Here is a 14,825-nt window from a genome sequence, read left to right as displayed (position 1 = left end):
TCTTCCCCCCATTCCTTCTCTTGAGCTACTCTTCCTTTAAGCCTCTGCTCTTTTGTCCTCCCCATCTAAAGCCATCTTCTTGGTAATGGCCACCTGTACCATCACCCTCCAAAATTCTGCCATTCTTAAGTGCACTGCTCAGAGCCAGCATCCCTCTGAAGTTCTCCTGATCTCCATGTGAGAGGCATCCTGGCCTCTCCTGACACCTCAGCACTTCTCAGATAATTATATCTGAGGATGGTGTCTGGTTAGGGCTCAAATAAGAGTTATGACATACTCCCTTTCATACCCCAAGAAGCACACAGTGATTCTAGGAAGGACCTATTTCACTCATCTACCAAGTCCCTCATGGTTTTTAGAAGCATGTTTATTGTACATGGAGGCCAGGATTGGGGCAAGACAGATTAGAGATGAACTTGAATTTTGCGACCAAAGGCATCAGCTTCAACAGGCCGCAGGAAACAGCAAACAGGTTATTCTTCCAGAAACTTCCTTTCCTTAAAAAACTGTCAGCTGTCCCTCTATTTCTCACTGCTGGTTTGTACTAGGGGTAGGGAAGGTAAGAAAAAGAGATTCTTGCGCTCTGTAAAAGGTTTCCAGTAAAGGCTCACTTGCAGGTACATTCCCTCTAGACACTACTATAGGGAAGTCAATATTCTGGGGAAGCGACAGGAATATAGTATAATCTGGATTAGGCTTCTAACATGCTGGGATCCATGGCCCCAACCCTGCCATTCCCAGCTTGCAATTGTGCCTTCCTCCACAGATATTCCAGAACCCTTGAGCTATGTTTTTCTTAGGACCATCACACTTGCTACCTATCTGTATCCTGTAAGACGTTTCCTTGTCTTCTTTACCTTTATAAATTGTTATGGTTTGAATATGACATGTCCCTCAGAGACTCTTATGTTGTCCCTAGCTGGTGGCATTATTTTAGAAGATGGCAGAAACCTCAGAAAGTGGGGGCCTAGCTTAAGGAAGTAGGTTACTAAAGGCATGCCTTAAAGGTTTTACCTGGTTCCCAGTCCCTTCCCATCTCTCTGCTTCCTGTCAGTTGTGAGGTAAACAGCTGTCCTCTGACACATGCTTCTGGTGCTATGATGTTGTGACCAAGAGCATGGGTCAAGGAACCATGGACTGAACCCTCTGAAACCATGGGCTAAAATAAATCATTCTTCATTTAAATTGTTTCTGTCAGTCATTTTGTTACTGCGATGAGAAATATAACTAACACGTAAACTTCAATGTCTGCACAAAGGAGGTGCTCACATCAGAAAGTAAAGGGATGAGAGAAAGAAGTAAGGAATGAGAGTCATCAATGGCCAATGGTGGTACTCATGGACTAGTCACAAAACTGTCAGCTTCTGGAGGAGGATAAATTGTACATACTTCCTTTGTGTTCTCACCTATGGTATGCATTCCTACATTGCCATCATTAAAGAGGATTTGTCCTTCTGAATATAGAAAGGGGAATAGACATAACGAGCACTCCTGGCCCAGCAAAGGGAACACAACTTTATCACATGTCTGATAGGCCAAAGGACCAAATCATTGGTTTCTTTCACAGAGAACCAACTGTTTGTCTGTACAAATACTTACAATGAGATCCAAGTGAGGACACTCACCATTGCACCACAGTTCAGCCCAGACTCCTTTACCAGTCATCATGACATGGGCCAAATCCCGTTTTCTAGCCTCCTCTAGTACCACCTTGCTCTAGCCACAAAACTTCATCTCCAGGATGTATCTGACGCTCTCAAACTACCTTCTCCCATCTCAAAACCAACAAAACCCTTTTGGCCTCAAAACCCAGCTGGAATGCTTCCTTTTCTGTGACCCTTCCCTTGCCCAGAATTAGCAATTCCTTCTTCTTCCCATTTATCTACTTCCTGCTGCATGGGAACAGGCTCCGGGATTCAAAGATCTGCCTGGATGCTGCCTTAGCAGCCCTGTAACATGGAGGTGCGTGTGTGCCTCCAGGGAGTCTCTTACTGGACAGTATATGCTGACTTGAGTCTGAGGTAGACCTGCTGGTATGTCCTCAGATCCTCTCTCTCTCAGCAGGATGTGCTCATGCCCATGCCAACAGATCACAAGATGCCCTTGAATAAATGCTTAAGAAGCATATCCTCTTCAGTGGCCAGGCAGTTTTCTAATGTACCTCCCAGAAGTAGCTTCAGGGCAGAGTTCAGTATTCCTATGCCAAGAGAGCTGCTGGGCCAGTCCCAGTGCTGCTCAACCGACACCTGCTCTCCAGGGCATCCATTCTGGGCATTCATTTATCCAAGTAATATCAACTGCATGGCCCACTGTGTTCCAGGCTTTAGAAGAACGTCACATTACCATCCAGGCCTAGCACAGTTCCCTGCAATAGGCAATCTGTGCTCTGCCTGAGTAGCTTGGTCATAACTCTCATGTTGGCCTCATCCTGCTTTCCAAACCTTCTTCCTATTTGTGGCTTCTGTAGGTGTTGGACCCAATAAACCTTTGGCTCTGTTAACTCCTTGTGTGCTCTGGTTTCTAGGTGGCCCAAGCTGACACAGCTGGCTTCAGAGTGTTTGAGGAAAGCAGATGATAAATTGGGCTGTTGGTATAAGATTGCCCTGAATCTGCCAAGCAGACAATGAGGATGCCATGTGAGGCTGCTAGGTGGCATAAGGACAGCTGGCTGTCCAGGTGCTCCACCTTTGGTGTTATAACATTTGCTGTGATGGCTGGCCTGTGGAAAGGAAGCTCCTGGCTGTGAGGACATCCAGGCACATGGAATGAATGCAAATGACAATTCCAGTGAGAATTGGAAGGGGCAGCAATAACTAAACTGCTTTGTTGACCCCCCAGGGTATTACTGAGAGGCTAAGGGACATCAAGAGATGACTGAAAACGAAGTGGAATCCACAGCATTTCCTTGGGGCTGATAGAGTAGCCCTATCTCATATTGGGTTGATCAGCAGAAATGAACCAACACTGCTTCAATAAGGAGGCTGACATCCAAAGACAGATGCTCAATCAAGCATCTCTGTCATGTCAAGGCTACAAGCTCCAAGGAGAGACCTGCATCCTGGATACAAGTAGCAGGCACATGACAGAGATAGTCTCTGAATAAATCATTCTCCCAGATGCTTCTCAAACTTCTGAGGCTGCTACACAGGCCCCCTCTTTCCCAAGAGAGCTGGTGCATGAGGGAAGAACCATGCATGAGTCTTTTCCCCAGACACCCTTCTTCCCAAGAGCTGTCCTCACCTGTCTCTGGCTGCCAGGCAGCATGACCAACCATCACAGCTGGCTGCAGGGCTTGCCAGCTGCAGTGCTAAAGACAGGAGAGTGCCAGACAAAGCAAGAAGAGCTAGTAAGTCTGCTGGCAAGGCCTGATCAGATTGAAGTTCTAGTATAGCACAAAGCAGGCAGAGAGTTGGGCCTGGTAAAGGAGGAAATGGATGACATGTATAGGAGACACATGATCAGTGCAAATTTGCAGCAGTGGTGCTGAGAGTCCCTTGGGATAGGACTTGAGGGTCTCTAGAATAGACTCTGCACTCTGAGGGGAGGTAAGGGACTGGGGGATCATGATGGGAAACAGAATCTAATTCCTTGGAAGTGACCTCAGGGGATGGTGCAAATTCACTGCTGGGATGGGTCCTTAAGGCCTGGAAACAGTAAAGGTCCATGATGAGCAGCACTGAAAGGCTTGCATGCCCCAGTCAGACAGTAAAGGAAGGAAGTCAAGGCTGGGAGGAGTGGCTGTTTGAACTGCACAGATGAGGTGAGGAGGGATGACCCCAGGGAATTATGGTTCCTGAGAGGGCTCAAAGGACACATGCTCCTCTAAGGACATCAGGAATGTGCTGGAGGGAGGACACCAGCATCACTCAAGCTCAGCGGTGGCTGTTCTGCAGACAGGAGCTGTTACCAGAAGAACCTGTCACAGAACCTGGCTCATCATGAACACAGCCTCGTTAGGATGTAGTCTCTTCCTCACCTTCGTCCTCCTCCCTGTCCTAGTCTTTGTTTTTTCTGCACTAGTAGCAGCAGCAGTATACGTCAGGGGTAGAACTGGACAGAACCGAGTAACCAGAAGCTGGGAGTTAGTACTAGTTACACCTGACAGTAGAGAATGCCACACAACATGGCCCCCCAGAGCACAACAAACATGTGACCCACATGGATAGACTCAAAGTGGGCACTCAGAGAGAGCAAGGATGGATGAGCAGGAGGCTGGGGTGGCCACCCCAACAAACCAGTCACTGACACTGCCTAGATTCTGTCCCTGGTCCAGTTTTCAGATCTGTGACCTGTTGACCAGAACAGTGATCAGGGCCCCAAGAGAGGGATGCTTCAACTCCATGGCAAGGGGTCACTGGAATGGTCCCACAGCCCATTCCAAAGTGACCCATACCTGTGTGCTGGATCACTGAACAATGGAGAAATGAGAATAACCAAACAGGACTATTGTACATAGTGTCCCATGTGAGCTAATGTGACACAATAAGCTCCATCTGAGAGTGGGCTGCAGGAAGAGGTCCTATGCTTACATTTCTGGACAAAGAATGCCATCAGATATAACGTGAAATGCTTCATTCCCTGAAGATTTGTCTTTTGGTCTTGTGTGGAGGAAGGCCTCCATCCAATATAGACCAATTAGTAAGATGTTAGGTTAATTTTCTTTGTAAACTTTCAGAATATGGCCTACTAGTTGACATAATGAAAAAATACAACACAAAACTGTAAGATTCATGCACTCAATGGATAAAGGAACATGCATAGAAAAAGCAGCAAGGAAGGCAGGGTACAGCAACTCATGCTGCAATCCTGGGTATTAGGAGGCAGAGATTGGGAAGGTAGTTGTTCAAGAACAGTCTGGCCCAAATGTTCTTGAGATATCATCTCAACTATTAAAAGCTGGGCATTGTAGCATGTGACTGTCATTCCAGCTATGTGGGAAGCATAAATAGGAGGATCATAGTCCAGGCCAGCCCAGGCATAAATCGAGGCCCTATTACAAAAAATGTACAAAAAAGCCAAAAGGACTGGGGGACATGGCTCCAGTAGTAGAGTGCTTGCCTAATAAGCATAAGGTCCTGAGTTCAAATTCTAGTACTACCAAAAAAACAGAAGAAAAAGCAGGGGAATCATGCCTAAATTATAAAAGTTCTTGCCTCTGGAAAATGGCCTCATTATAGTTTTTGTTCCTGATTCTCATATACTTTTCTGTACTTTCCAATGTTGCCACAGTGAGTGTGCATGTATACAGGTGGCTGAATGGGTCTTCTGCAGAGAGTACAGTGTGATAATCCAGGCCTGGTAAGCCTGGTCCCCTACTGCCCTCCTATCTTTTGAGTCAGTAGACAAAAAAGCTGGACCAGAGGGTCACTGAGCTGTGGCAAGATATTTAAAGCCCTCCCTCTAGCACATGGATCATGGAATATTTGCATAAAAACTGAAGTATCACAAAAAGATAGGAAAAAAGAAAATGCAGAAAGAATGAAGAGTTCAGAGCCATGAAAACATGGATATCAATGCCTTCAGCCCCTAAATCAAATGTTGATATAACAATTGTGTGCCAGGTCACAGAGATTCTGAAGGTTCAAACTCTTCGTTCTCTAAGACACCACACCTACCCAAAGAAGTCCATGCAGCTCTCCTTTGTCTGCAGGGTCACTGGGGTGCAGCTATTTTTCATCCAGTTTGAGTGCCATGAAGACAAAAAAATAGCAATAAATGGAGTTCTCATGGTGGTACCCCATTATCCAGGACATGTTGAAAGGGACACAGTCAAACTGGAGCTGACCAGATGAGAGAGAGAGAGAGAGAGAGAGAGAGAGAGAGAGAGAGAGAGAGAGAGAGAGAGAAAGTGTGACTGTGTGTGTGGGGCAGGGAGGGCTGACCTGGGAAGCACGCCTACTTAGGATCATGGAGGGGAAAAAATTAGGAGTGGCTGTTAGACCTGACATAGTGGCTCACACCTGTAATTCCAGGTGCTCAGGCAAGATCCTAGTTGTTCTTGTGGGCTTTTTTTATTTCCTTTATGGTTCTGAAGTTTGAACTCAGGGCCTTGCTCTTCCTTGTCAGCCTCTCTACCACTTCAGCCACTCCAGCCCTCTTAAGTTCTAGTTCTAACAAAAGGATAGAGTAGGAACAACAGCACCACACCCTCAGGGGCCCCTCACTCATAAAACTGAGTGGGTGCTGGAGTTTTGGTTTGTTAACCATTTGAGGGGGAAAGAGCCCAGAGGGAACTCAGGCATGAATAAGAATCAGAAGTGGTGATCTATCAGTAATCATTAATGTCCTGCCAAATCCCTGATGCCACCCTTCCAAGAAATGTATATTTCCAAGAAGTAGATACTCTCTTCCCCTCACCTCATTGCCAGGTCCCTTATTTCCTTGAGCTTCTCCAGGCATAGAGTATGTGCCTCTCACTAAAAAAGAGAGAGCAGTCCTATGCCCTTCTGAGGTTTACTATGCAGCTACTTTGTCCTGGAAACATAGTTTCTAGAAGTGAGTGAAATTACACCTTGCCTTCAAAGGAACTCAGATACCCTATGGACACAGACTCTGAGAGAACAATTATCTAACTACAGCCCCAGGTTACAAGAGCCTAATGCAGGGAACTTGGGGGCAAGGTCCACATTGCTACCAGAGCTCAGAGACAAAAGTACCTAACACATGGGGATGAGGCTATGAAGGTGACTTCAATGTTGTGCCTTGAATGATAGGGGTTGTCAGGACAAGATGGGGGTAGGCATTCAAGGCTGTGGGAACTGCAGTGTCAAAGGAATGAATCCTGGTGGAGCCTGCTATGCCAGGATCCATGTTAGGCCACAAGGATGGAGAGGGCTGGGATAGACAACTGAGGTGTTGGGACCTAAACATAGGCCTTTGTAGGGGCTGGAGGAGTGGCTCAAGTGGTAAGAGTGCCGGCCTAGCAAGAGTGATGCCCTGAGTTCAACCCCAAGTGCCACCAAAAAAACATATATTTATAAGAATATGCTGGTTTTCAGTAGGGGATTGATGGGAGAGATTTGTCATTTAGAAAGTGACCAAAATGTGGAGGACTTGCTGGAGGGAGGAAAGTTAGGAGGCTCATGGAATATGCCAAGCACCATAAGATGAGACCTGACCTAGGCAAGAAGGCAGGAGGAAGAGCATATTTTCTTAGAGGTATTTCAGAGGCAGGGATCTAGATTTAGCCTCTGGGTTGTCCCATGAAGTACACCCTCCCAATGTTAGGTCGCTATGTACCTTGATTTCCCATTTTGCCTCTTGCCTAAGGATGTGATACACAGCCATAAGCACACTCTTCCAGTTCTCCCCTGCTCCTCCTGCACTTCCTCCTCACGGATTCCTAGAGGTCTACTCCCAGCCCTGCACCCCCACAACCACACCATAGCTCAGCATGAGCTCTTACCCAGATTCACAAACATCAGACCTGCTCTGTCCTTAACTCCACCTCAGCTCATCCTTCCAGAGCTCTGAGCTAGCTCCACCCCATGTCTTTCTCACAAGTCAAGTCTGCTCCTGCACAGATCCTAGTCCCTTAGCACTTACCCAAGGTAAGAGTGACAACTCACTCTTTCCTGTGACCCACCTCGCTCTAAGATCCACTGCTTCACTGTCAGCACATTTTCACCTTCCCTCCCACACACATACCTGAGCACCCATGGCCCCGCTGACCTCCCCCTATGGCTCAGAGCCCACAGCCCTCTCGACCTTGACATGTTCATTTCATCGTGTCCCTCACTGTACCTCAACACTTAGATAGCATCTCAGTCCCTTCCAAAGCCCCCTCCCTACCTCTACTACAACAAGCACAGTCCCAAAGCCCCGCCCCCAACTACCTCATCCTGCAAAACCCCACCCAGCTCCACTCGTAACCACGCCCCTGCCTGACTCAAAACTCAGAGCCCGCCCTATGCTTACCAAAGCCCCGCCTCAAGTACCAAATCCTTGAAAGCCCCATGTGGTTCCTTAGGTCTCCACGCCCTCGGGTCCCCTCAGCATTCAGAGCCCTCCCTGTTCCTACTGAAGCCCCACCAGAAATTACCTCATTCTGTGAAATCCCACCCAGATCCACTAGCACGCACACCCCCAGAAGCATCGGCACTCAAGCAGCGCCCCATTCTTCTGGAAACCCGCCCTCAACCACCTTGTCCCTCAAAGCCACATCCTACTGCAATCACAGACACGCCCCCAGCCTGCCCCCTCACTCAGAGCCCCAACCCATATCCTACCTCTGTGCTCATAGCTCTTCCCGACTCCTGCAACAGCCCCTCCTCTACCTCCTACAACCTCTAAATACCAGCACTGCCCCTCGCAGCCCTCTCCCAACTCCGACCACCGCACTCACTGCCACCTGCTGATCCTCCTACCTTAGCCTCGCTCACATCTCCTGTTTCACCTCAATCCTGCTCTACTAACGCAGCCCCGCCTGCTGCCTCCCTCAACCCCTAAAACCCTGCCCAAGTTGCCTCCTCCCTCAAAACCCCACCCAACAACATCGCAGCCACGCCCCAGGTGTGCAGAACTCAAGAGCCCCGCCTTGCTCCTCCAGAAGTCACACCCACAACTCCTGGTCCCTCAAAACTCCTTCCTTCTCCACTCGAAGCCACGCCTTCCATCTGAGCACTTAAGGTCCCACCCCCAATTTGCACCTCTGTCCTCTTAGCTCAGCCCTAATCCGACAACCGTCTGTGACTAACAGACTTGTCCCTCACCCCCTCCCAACTCCTACCACGTCCTGCTCGTCCTACTTCAGCCCTGCCCATAACTCCTACCTCAGCCAATTCTGCCCTACTCCTTCTGCAGCCCTGCCTTCAACTTCCCGCACCTTTAAGGCCCCGCCCCTATCTCCTCGAATCCCTGAAGCCCCGCCCCTCAGTCGAGTCATTCTCAAAGCCCCGCCCAGCCACCCGTAGACACGCCCCAAGTTGCTGCATCCCTCAAAGCCCCGCCCCCGTCCCTACCGAGGACTCACAGCCCTACTTCCTCAGCACCCAAAGCCCCGCCCTGCCCCTCTAGCAGGTGTGTCCTCACCCTGTCCTCAGCAGTCACATCCTTGCGCTGCTGAGCCGCTGCCCCACCCTCCATCTGCCTCACGCCTCAAAGCCCCTTCCTGCTCCAACCGATGTCCCACCTCTACCTAGCAATCGCAGTCCCCAAATTGCTCAACTCGCAGGCGCTCCCCCAATTTTTCCTAAGGACCAAGTTGCTGCATCCCTCAAAACCCCATCCCACTCCACTCATAGCCACGCCCCCATCCTGCCTCAGCCCTCTTCCAGACCCGCCCTACTCTTCCAGAAGCCCCTCTCTCAACTGCCTCATCCCTCAAAACCCCATCCTGCCTCACAGACAAGCCCTGCTCCTCCTACCCGCAGCCCCGCCCAATGAACTTCACCTCCATCCTGCCCTACTCCTACCAGAAATCAGCCTGCTACTTTCCTCAACCCTTAAGGCTCCGCCCACAATTAACTCTTCCTTGAAAGCCCCACCCAGCTCCACTCATCTGCAAGTCACCAGTCGGCCTCAGTACTCGGAGCCCCGCCGCCAACTACCTCATCCCCCAAAGCCCGATCAAGCTCCACTCAGACACGCCCCCAGCCGTGCTCAGCAATCAGAGCCCCGCCCCCAAGGCTGACCTCTATGCTCATAGCCCCTCCCCTACTGTCCTACAACCTTTAAATAGCAGACCTGTCCCTCACAGCCCTCCCCCAACTCCTACCACAGCACTCGCAGCCCCGCCCGCGTCTCCAACTTCAATCTCGCTCTGCCTCCACAGCCCCACCTACTTCTTCCCTCAATGCTGCTTAAGGCCTTGCCCCAATTTACCTCCCTTAAAGCCCCGCCCAACCCCCGAGACTCCTCCCATGTGCCGTGCTTCATATCTGAGTCCCGCCCCGCTCCACTCGCCGCCCGCCCCCACCATTACCTTAACGCTCACATGCCCGCCCTGCTCCGCCCGCTGCCCCGCCCTCCGCCTCCTTCAATGCCCCGCCCTGCAATTGCGTCTTCCCTTTAAGCCCCGCCCAACTCCAACCGAGGCCCCGCCACTCACGGGGGGTGGTCCTAGCATTCATAGCCCCACATTGCTCCTCCCCCAGATCAGCCCTACTCTGCAACCATAGCCCCTCCCTGCTCTTCTGCAAGTCCCACCCCCGAGTTACCTCATTTCCCCCCCATGACCCTTCTCTGCTCAACCCGCAGCCCTACCCAGCTCTCTTCTAGGCGCTCCCTCCTCCTGCACCGCACCCCAGGACTCCTGCTGGCCGCCCTCATCCCGTCCCTTCCTCTTTTCCCCAGGTTCTTTTTCCCCTTCTCCTCCACTCCACTCCACAGGCCGCCAGACTCCACACCCCTGGCCTGGCCTGGTTGGCCCCCGTGCCTCAGGGCCCACTAGGGCCCACAGCGTCTCCTAGCGGCAGTGCGGACGTATCTGCGTCACTACGTACGTGTCTGCGTCATTACGTAAGTGCGTGATTCGTATCCAGGAGCAAAACTGGTGGCCATCTGCCTGATTGGCTGGGTATGTTTATGCTTCGTGCGTGCACGGGGGTACGCAATTACAAGCAGGCCTGCATACAAGCGTCTGTCTGCAAACACGCATTTCAAAAGGGACCCGGTTGGCCCCATCAAGGCTCTGGAGTCAATGCCTGAGAACACCAGAGACCTGCAGTTTTCCTTGGTGACATCAGCAGCGTCACAGTCCTGAGCCCAGCCAAGCATCCTCCACTCCACATCCATAATAACCCCTGCTGGGGCATCGGAGCGGTTCAGACTGGCACCAGAGGCCCTCCCGAGTGCTAACCTGTCCCATGATTGCTGCCAGAGTGCTTGTCAGTCAGAAAGTCTGGAGATGGAAGGGAACCCGGACCTGTTGGGGCAGATGGCACCTGAGAGCCTGGGTTTCCCTGACTATGAGGCTTAGAACTCCTGCAGGGCCTGCTCCAGCCAGCCTCTGCCAACCTTTCACCCCCTCTCCTTCTAAGTGTGGGTACAGGTGTTCTTCTCTGACAGGGGAAAGACAGCGTGCATATGGGCTGGGAACTCACTGTGACTCCAGAGTGTAGGTTGCCCAGTCCTGTGGTTCACAGCTCCATGGGATCTGCGGAGGATTCATCCTCTTAAACGTGTCTTCAGACAATGTTAGTGGCAGAGTGTTAATGGCAGTATCATTTCTCTTGGGAGAAATGGGGGACAGTCCGTGACTATTATCAGTAGAGCAATGGTAAGTCAATTATGGGACATCCAATACTGAGAAACCAAAGGCAGTGAAAAAATAAGGCAGATCAGGAGGAATAGAATCTGTGATGGCCTGGCCTCTGGCTCAGATGAAGAAGGTGTGGCCTGTGGGAAGGAAGGCAGAGCAGGCCAGTGAGGCACCATGGAAGTCTGGGAAAGAGGGAAGGAATGTGGTCAGCTAGGTCAGGCTTCCTGGCCTTCTGTGAGATAAAACAGAGAAATAGTCAAGGCTAGTCTTTACTCCCTGTGAGGCCAGGTTATAGCAGAGTAAAGGGGATGGAACAAAATGGGAGGGGGTTGTATGGTAAGGAAGTTTGCAGAGGAGATAAAGTCCACGTGTTTACAGCTCTTCTTTGGTTTCGGCTGTGGAGGACTTTAGAGAAGAAATATTGAGTCAAGAGGTCGGTGAGGCCTCACAAAAGAGCTTGTTTGTTTTTGTGGTGAAGGGTGTGCAGACACTGCCCTTGGAAAGCAGAACCATCCATATACTCATGGGGGAGGGAGACGAGGATGTTGGGCAACAGCAGTCAGGTGGTAAGGTGGAGGTCCTGGAGTTCATGAAAGCAGCCAGTCCTGAACACAGCGGAGGGTAGGCTTGGCTGGAGCAACTGGCTTTGAGAAGTGGGAGGAAGGCAGATCTGGCATGAGCAGGCAGAACTGTGGTTGGGGTAGAGAGTGTATGCCTGGCTTCCTTTGTCCTGCTAGGACCTTATCTTCTGAGGGTGCCTCAGAAATATTTAGGAAAGGTCATGGGCACATTTTCTTAAAATTTTAGGAAATATTTGAGTTTAAATTTATGTACTTTTAAAGGAAGAATAGTGATGTACTAATGAAAGTGGAAGGGGTGGCACATGGGTGGAGACAGAACCAGGGGATGGGACTCCATGCTCAATGCTGCTGAGCATTGAGGACTGTCCTAGATGCCAGGTACTGACTAGTGTTCTTCTCCTGTCTTCACAGCTATGTAGAAACTGAGGCTGTATGACATGCTAAGATTGGGTTGAGGTTACGGCTTCATGCACATGGCTCTCCTGGTGAAGGACTGGGCTCTTTCCACTGCATAGTGTGTATGGGGAGGGGGGAAGCACCCGCACCCTCTTACAAGGGACACAGAAAGGGGACAAGGACCTGTGTGGGAGGTATATAAAATCGGAGCTTGTCACTCTGGGCCATCTCTTCATCGCTCAGCACCTTTTTTAAAATTTTTTTTTTCTGTATTGAGGTTTGAACTCAGGGCCTACGCTTGTTAGGCAGGCATTCTACCACTTGAGCCACTGCAGCAGTAATGGCTCAGCACCTTGAGCTCTGCTGTAGAGGGGCCTAGCACTGGTAATGACCTTACTGGGTCTTTTGAGGATTCAATTGAGTCATCCCAAGATCCTATCTAACCCAGAGCCTGGCGCATAGGAGGCCTGTGAGCACTGGAGCCAGTGTTTTTATTCTCATCAATCCTTTGGTTCATGTTGGTGGGAGGTAGGGAAACAGGGGATTTGAGAATGGTAGCAACCAAAGTGGTCGGAAGGAGACACAGACAAGGCCACTTGAGATCATGGGGATGCCAACTGATGAGTTGAGGCTGGATAACAAGGATGTGAGCTCAGCAGCCTTCTGGTAGGAGCTGAGCAGATCTGGGCCTGCAGTGCTTGGAGTGGCAGTAAGAGGGAGCTGGGAGTATTGGTAGTGCTGATGTGCACAGGCAGGAAAGGTAGCAGAGCCAAGACTGTCCCAGTGTGCTAAAGCCAGCGTACTTGACCACCAAGCCCCACCTCGGTGAGGGAGCCACCTTCCTCTGTGTTCAAGGAGGACTCAGTAGCCTCCATCACAGCACTCACCACACACTCTCCTGCCCAGGTAAAAGCAGTGAACTGTCAAAGTGACTGTGTTTTTCAGGGCACCTATTTATTCAGGGAAGGTCAGGCCCACTGACTGTGATGTTCATCTCTATTTAGACCAAGGGAACTTAAGGAAGATGAAGTTTGGATGCTTCTCCTTCCGTCAGCCTTTTGCTGGTTTTATCTTAAATGGAGTCAAGACCCTGGAGACGCGCTGGCGACCCCTGCTGAGTAGCCACCAGAACTGTACCATCGCCATCCACATTGCTCACAGTGACTGGGAAGATGAGTCCTGGAGGAAGCTGCTGGTGGAGAGGCTGGGGATGACCCCCGTGCAGATTCAGGCCTTGCTCCATGAAGGGGAAAAGTTTGGCCGAGGTGTGATAGCTGGTAAGCGAGGATGTGCTACTCACAGTGCAGACAATTCTATGAGAGGTGCTCCTGGGATGGTGGTCTGTTCTTCTGTGGGTGGGGGGTGTGTGCTGTAGTTACCCTAAATAGCATACCTTCAAATGGGCCATCAAGATCATTGGGCTGGGGTCTGACAGTCCTAGGTTCCACAGTCCAGGGTGTGAGTTCTCCAATCTGGGCCTCAGTTCCTATTTGTGTTCTGAGAGGCTGGGTTAGGACCATCTCTGTGTGTGGCGTTTGGCTGCATGTGTGTGTGTATGTGTGTTTATGCCTGGTGCATGAATGAGTGTGCATGTGTGTGCACATGCAATCGACAGAGCCCATAAAAGGCAGTGCATACATTCAACAGTCAAGTGGATTCTAGGCTCCTGCCACTTGCCTGACTTCACATTCCTGTTCCACTCTGAGTATTTCCCCTAACATCTGGATAGATGAGGTCCTGTGTTGGCTCCTTTCACCTGGTGACATTGTTAGATATCTTGTTGCCTATAGATTCCCCAGAAGTGACTGCTGCCCTTCCACTGTGTAACAGCCACCTTTAGAAATCTCATGGGATCCCACCATCACTTGTGTAGTGGCACCACTGAGGATGAAGCCCTCCCCTGTTCATTTGTGGAGCCCTCTGTGGACTTCCTGTGCATTGGATTCCCTGAGCAGAGTCTGGCATGTACCCAGTACTTAGTGAGAGGACTTCAGCTAGCTTCATGTCATTTTCGTGTATCTGGATCTCCAGCCATTGTAACAGTAATGACTATTGTCAAATGCAGCTCTGATTTGTAGAAGGGAAAACCATCTGTGTGTTTCTCTCTCTGTGTACAGGGCTCATTGACATCGGGGAACCTTTGCAGTGCCCGGAGAACTTAGCTCCTGGTGAGGTTGAGGAACTGGAAAATCAAGCTGTACTGGGCAACCTGGAGCAGAAGTACCTGACTGTGATCTCAAACCCCAGGTGGTTACTGGAGCCCTTACCTAGGAAAGGGGGGAGGGATATATTTGAGGTGGACATCCCAGCGCACCTGATCCCTCTGGGGCACTAGGTGTGACTGGTGTGGTCCCTGGAGGGGAACATGGCTAACATACCAACTAAATCATGGAACCAGTGGTTCACTGTCATGGCGCAGATCTGTAAATATCAGGGTCACTCTGAATTGCTGCTGCCTTACAGAGCACCATTCAGTAAGCGCTATTCACGGACATCAGGAAGGGCAGGGGGGCCAGGAATTTCCTTTGCCTTTCCTCTTGGACTCCTTGACAGTATCTCAAGTACAAGTGATCTCTAGGGAAAAGGTATTCCCACTGACTTTGTTCCTGCTGCTTTCTCCATTGTACAAATAAATGTACTGATAATCA

General features: G+C 50.4%; 2 protein-coding genes and 1 long non-coding RNA gene across 11 annotated transcripts in view; 1 reads left to right on the top strand and 2 right to left on the bottom strand.

The window, feature by feature from the left end:
- Positions 1-9,789, bottom strand: part of LOC141419868 (uncharacterized) — a 79,894-nt gene extending 70,105 nt beyond the window's left edge. Inside the window, exon 1 of the long non-coding RNA XR_012444579.1 lies at positions 9,716-9,789. This is a non-coding gene — a long non-coding RNA (uncharacterized lncRNA). The remainder of the gene's footprint in view (positions 1-9,715) is intronic.
- Positions 1-11,292, bottom strand: part of LOC109702879 (melanoma-associated antigen 11-like) — a 27,070-nt gene extending 15,778 nt beyond the window's left edge. For 2 of the 6 annotated variants that reach the window (XM_074063906.1, XM_074063909.1), the window contains exon 1: positions 8,229-8,803. The gene's annotated coding sequence lies outside the window, so the exon portion shown is untranslated. Of the gene's footprint in view, positions 1-8,228; positions 8,804-11,042 lie in introns of those variants that run through there. The other 4 variants (XM_074063905.1, XM_074063908.1, XM_074063910.1 and 1 more) reach the window with 3 other exon arrangements.
- LOC141419867 (protein EOLA1-like) lies at positions 10,153-14,825 on the top strand. Of its 4 annotated transcripts, none has more exons than XM_074063913.1 (3): positions 10,153-10,438; positions 13,182-13,454; positions 14,295-14,825. In XM_074063913.1, the coding sequence occupies exons 2-3, from the start codon at positions 13,202-13,204 to the stop codon at positions 14,510-14,512; spliced, it is 471 nt and encodes a 156-aa protein (XP_073920014.1). In that variant the 5' UTR covers positions 10,153-10,438; positions 13,182-13,201; the 3' UTR covers positions 14,513-14,825. The 4 variants fall into 4 exon arrangements, with proteins under 4 accessions (XP_073920014.1, XP_073920012.1, XP_073920013.1 ...); XM_074063911.1 differs by having other exon boundaries at positions 10,153-10,458; XM_074063912.1 differs by lacking the exon at positions 10,153-10,438 and adding an exon at positions 10,498-10,516.

This window comes from Castor canadensis, chromosome X (assembly GCF_047511655.1).
Source record: "Castor canadensis chromosome X, mCasCan1.hap1v2, whole genome shotgun sequence".
NCBI classification, from domain to species: Eukaryota; Metazoa; Chordata; class Mammalia; order Rodentia; family Castoridae; genus Castor; species Castor canadensis.
Note: the sequence above shows the minus strand (reverse complement) of the source record. Positions and strands in the feature narration are given on the sequence as shown.

Excerpts from the sequence above, each read along its gene's own strand:
- LOC141419867 (XM_074063913.1), top strand. The coding sequence starts at position 13,202 with ATGAAGTTTGGATGCTTCTCCTTCCGTCAGCCTTTTGCTGGTTTTATC. Across the intron at positions 13,455-14,294 it reads TGGCCGAGGTGTGATAGCTG|GGCTCATTGACATCGGGGAA; the intron begins GTAAGCGAGGAT and ends CTCTGTGTACAG.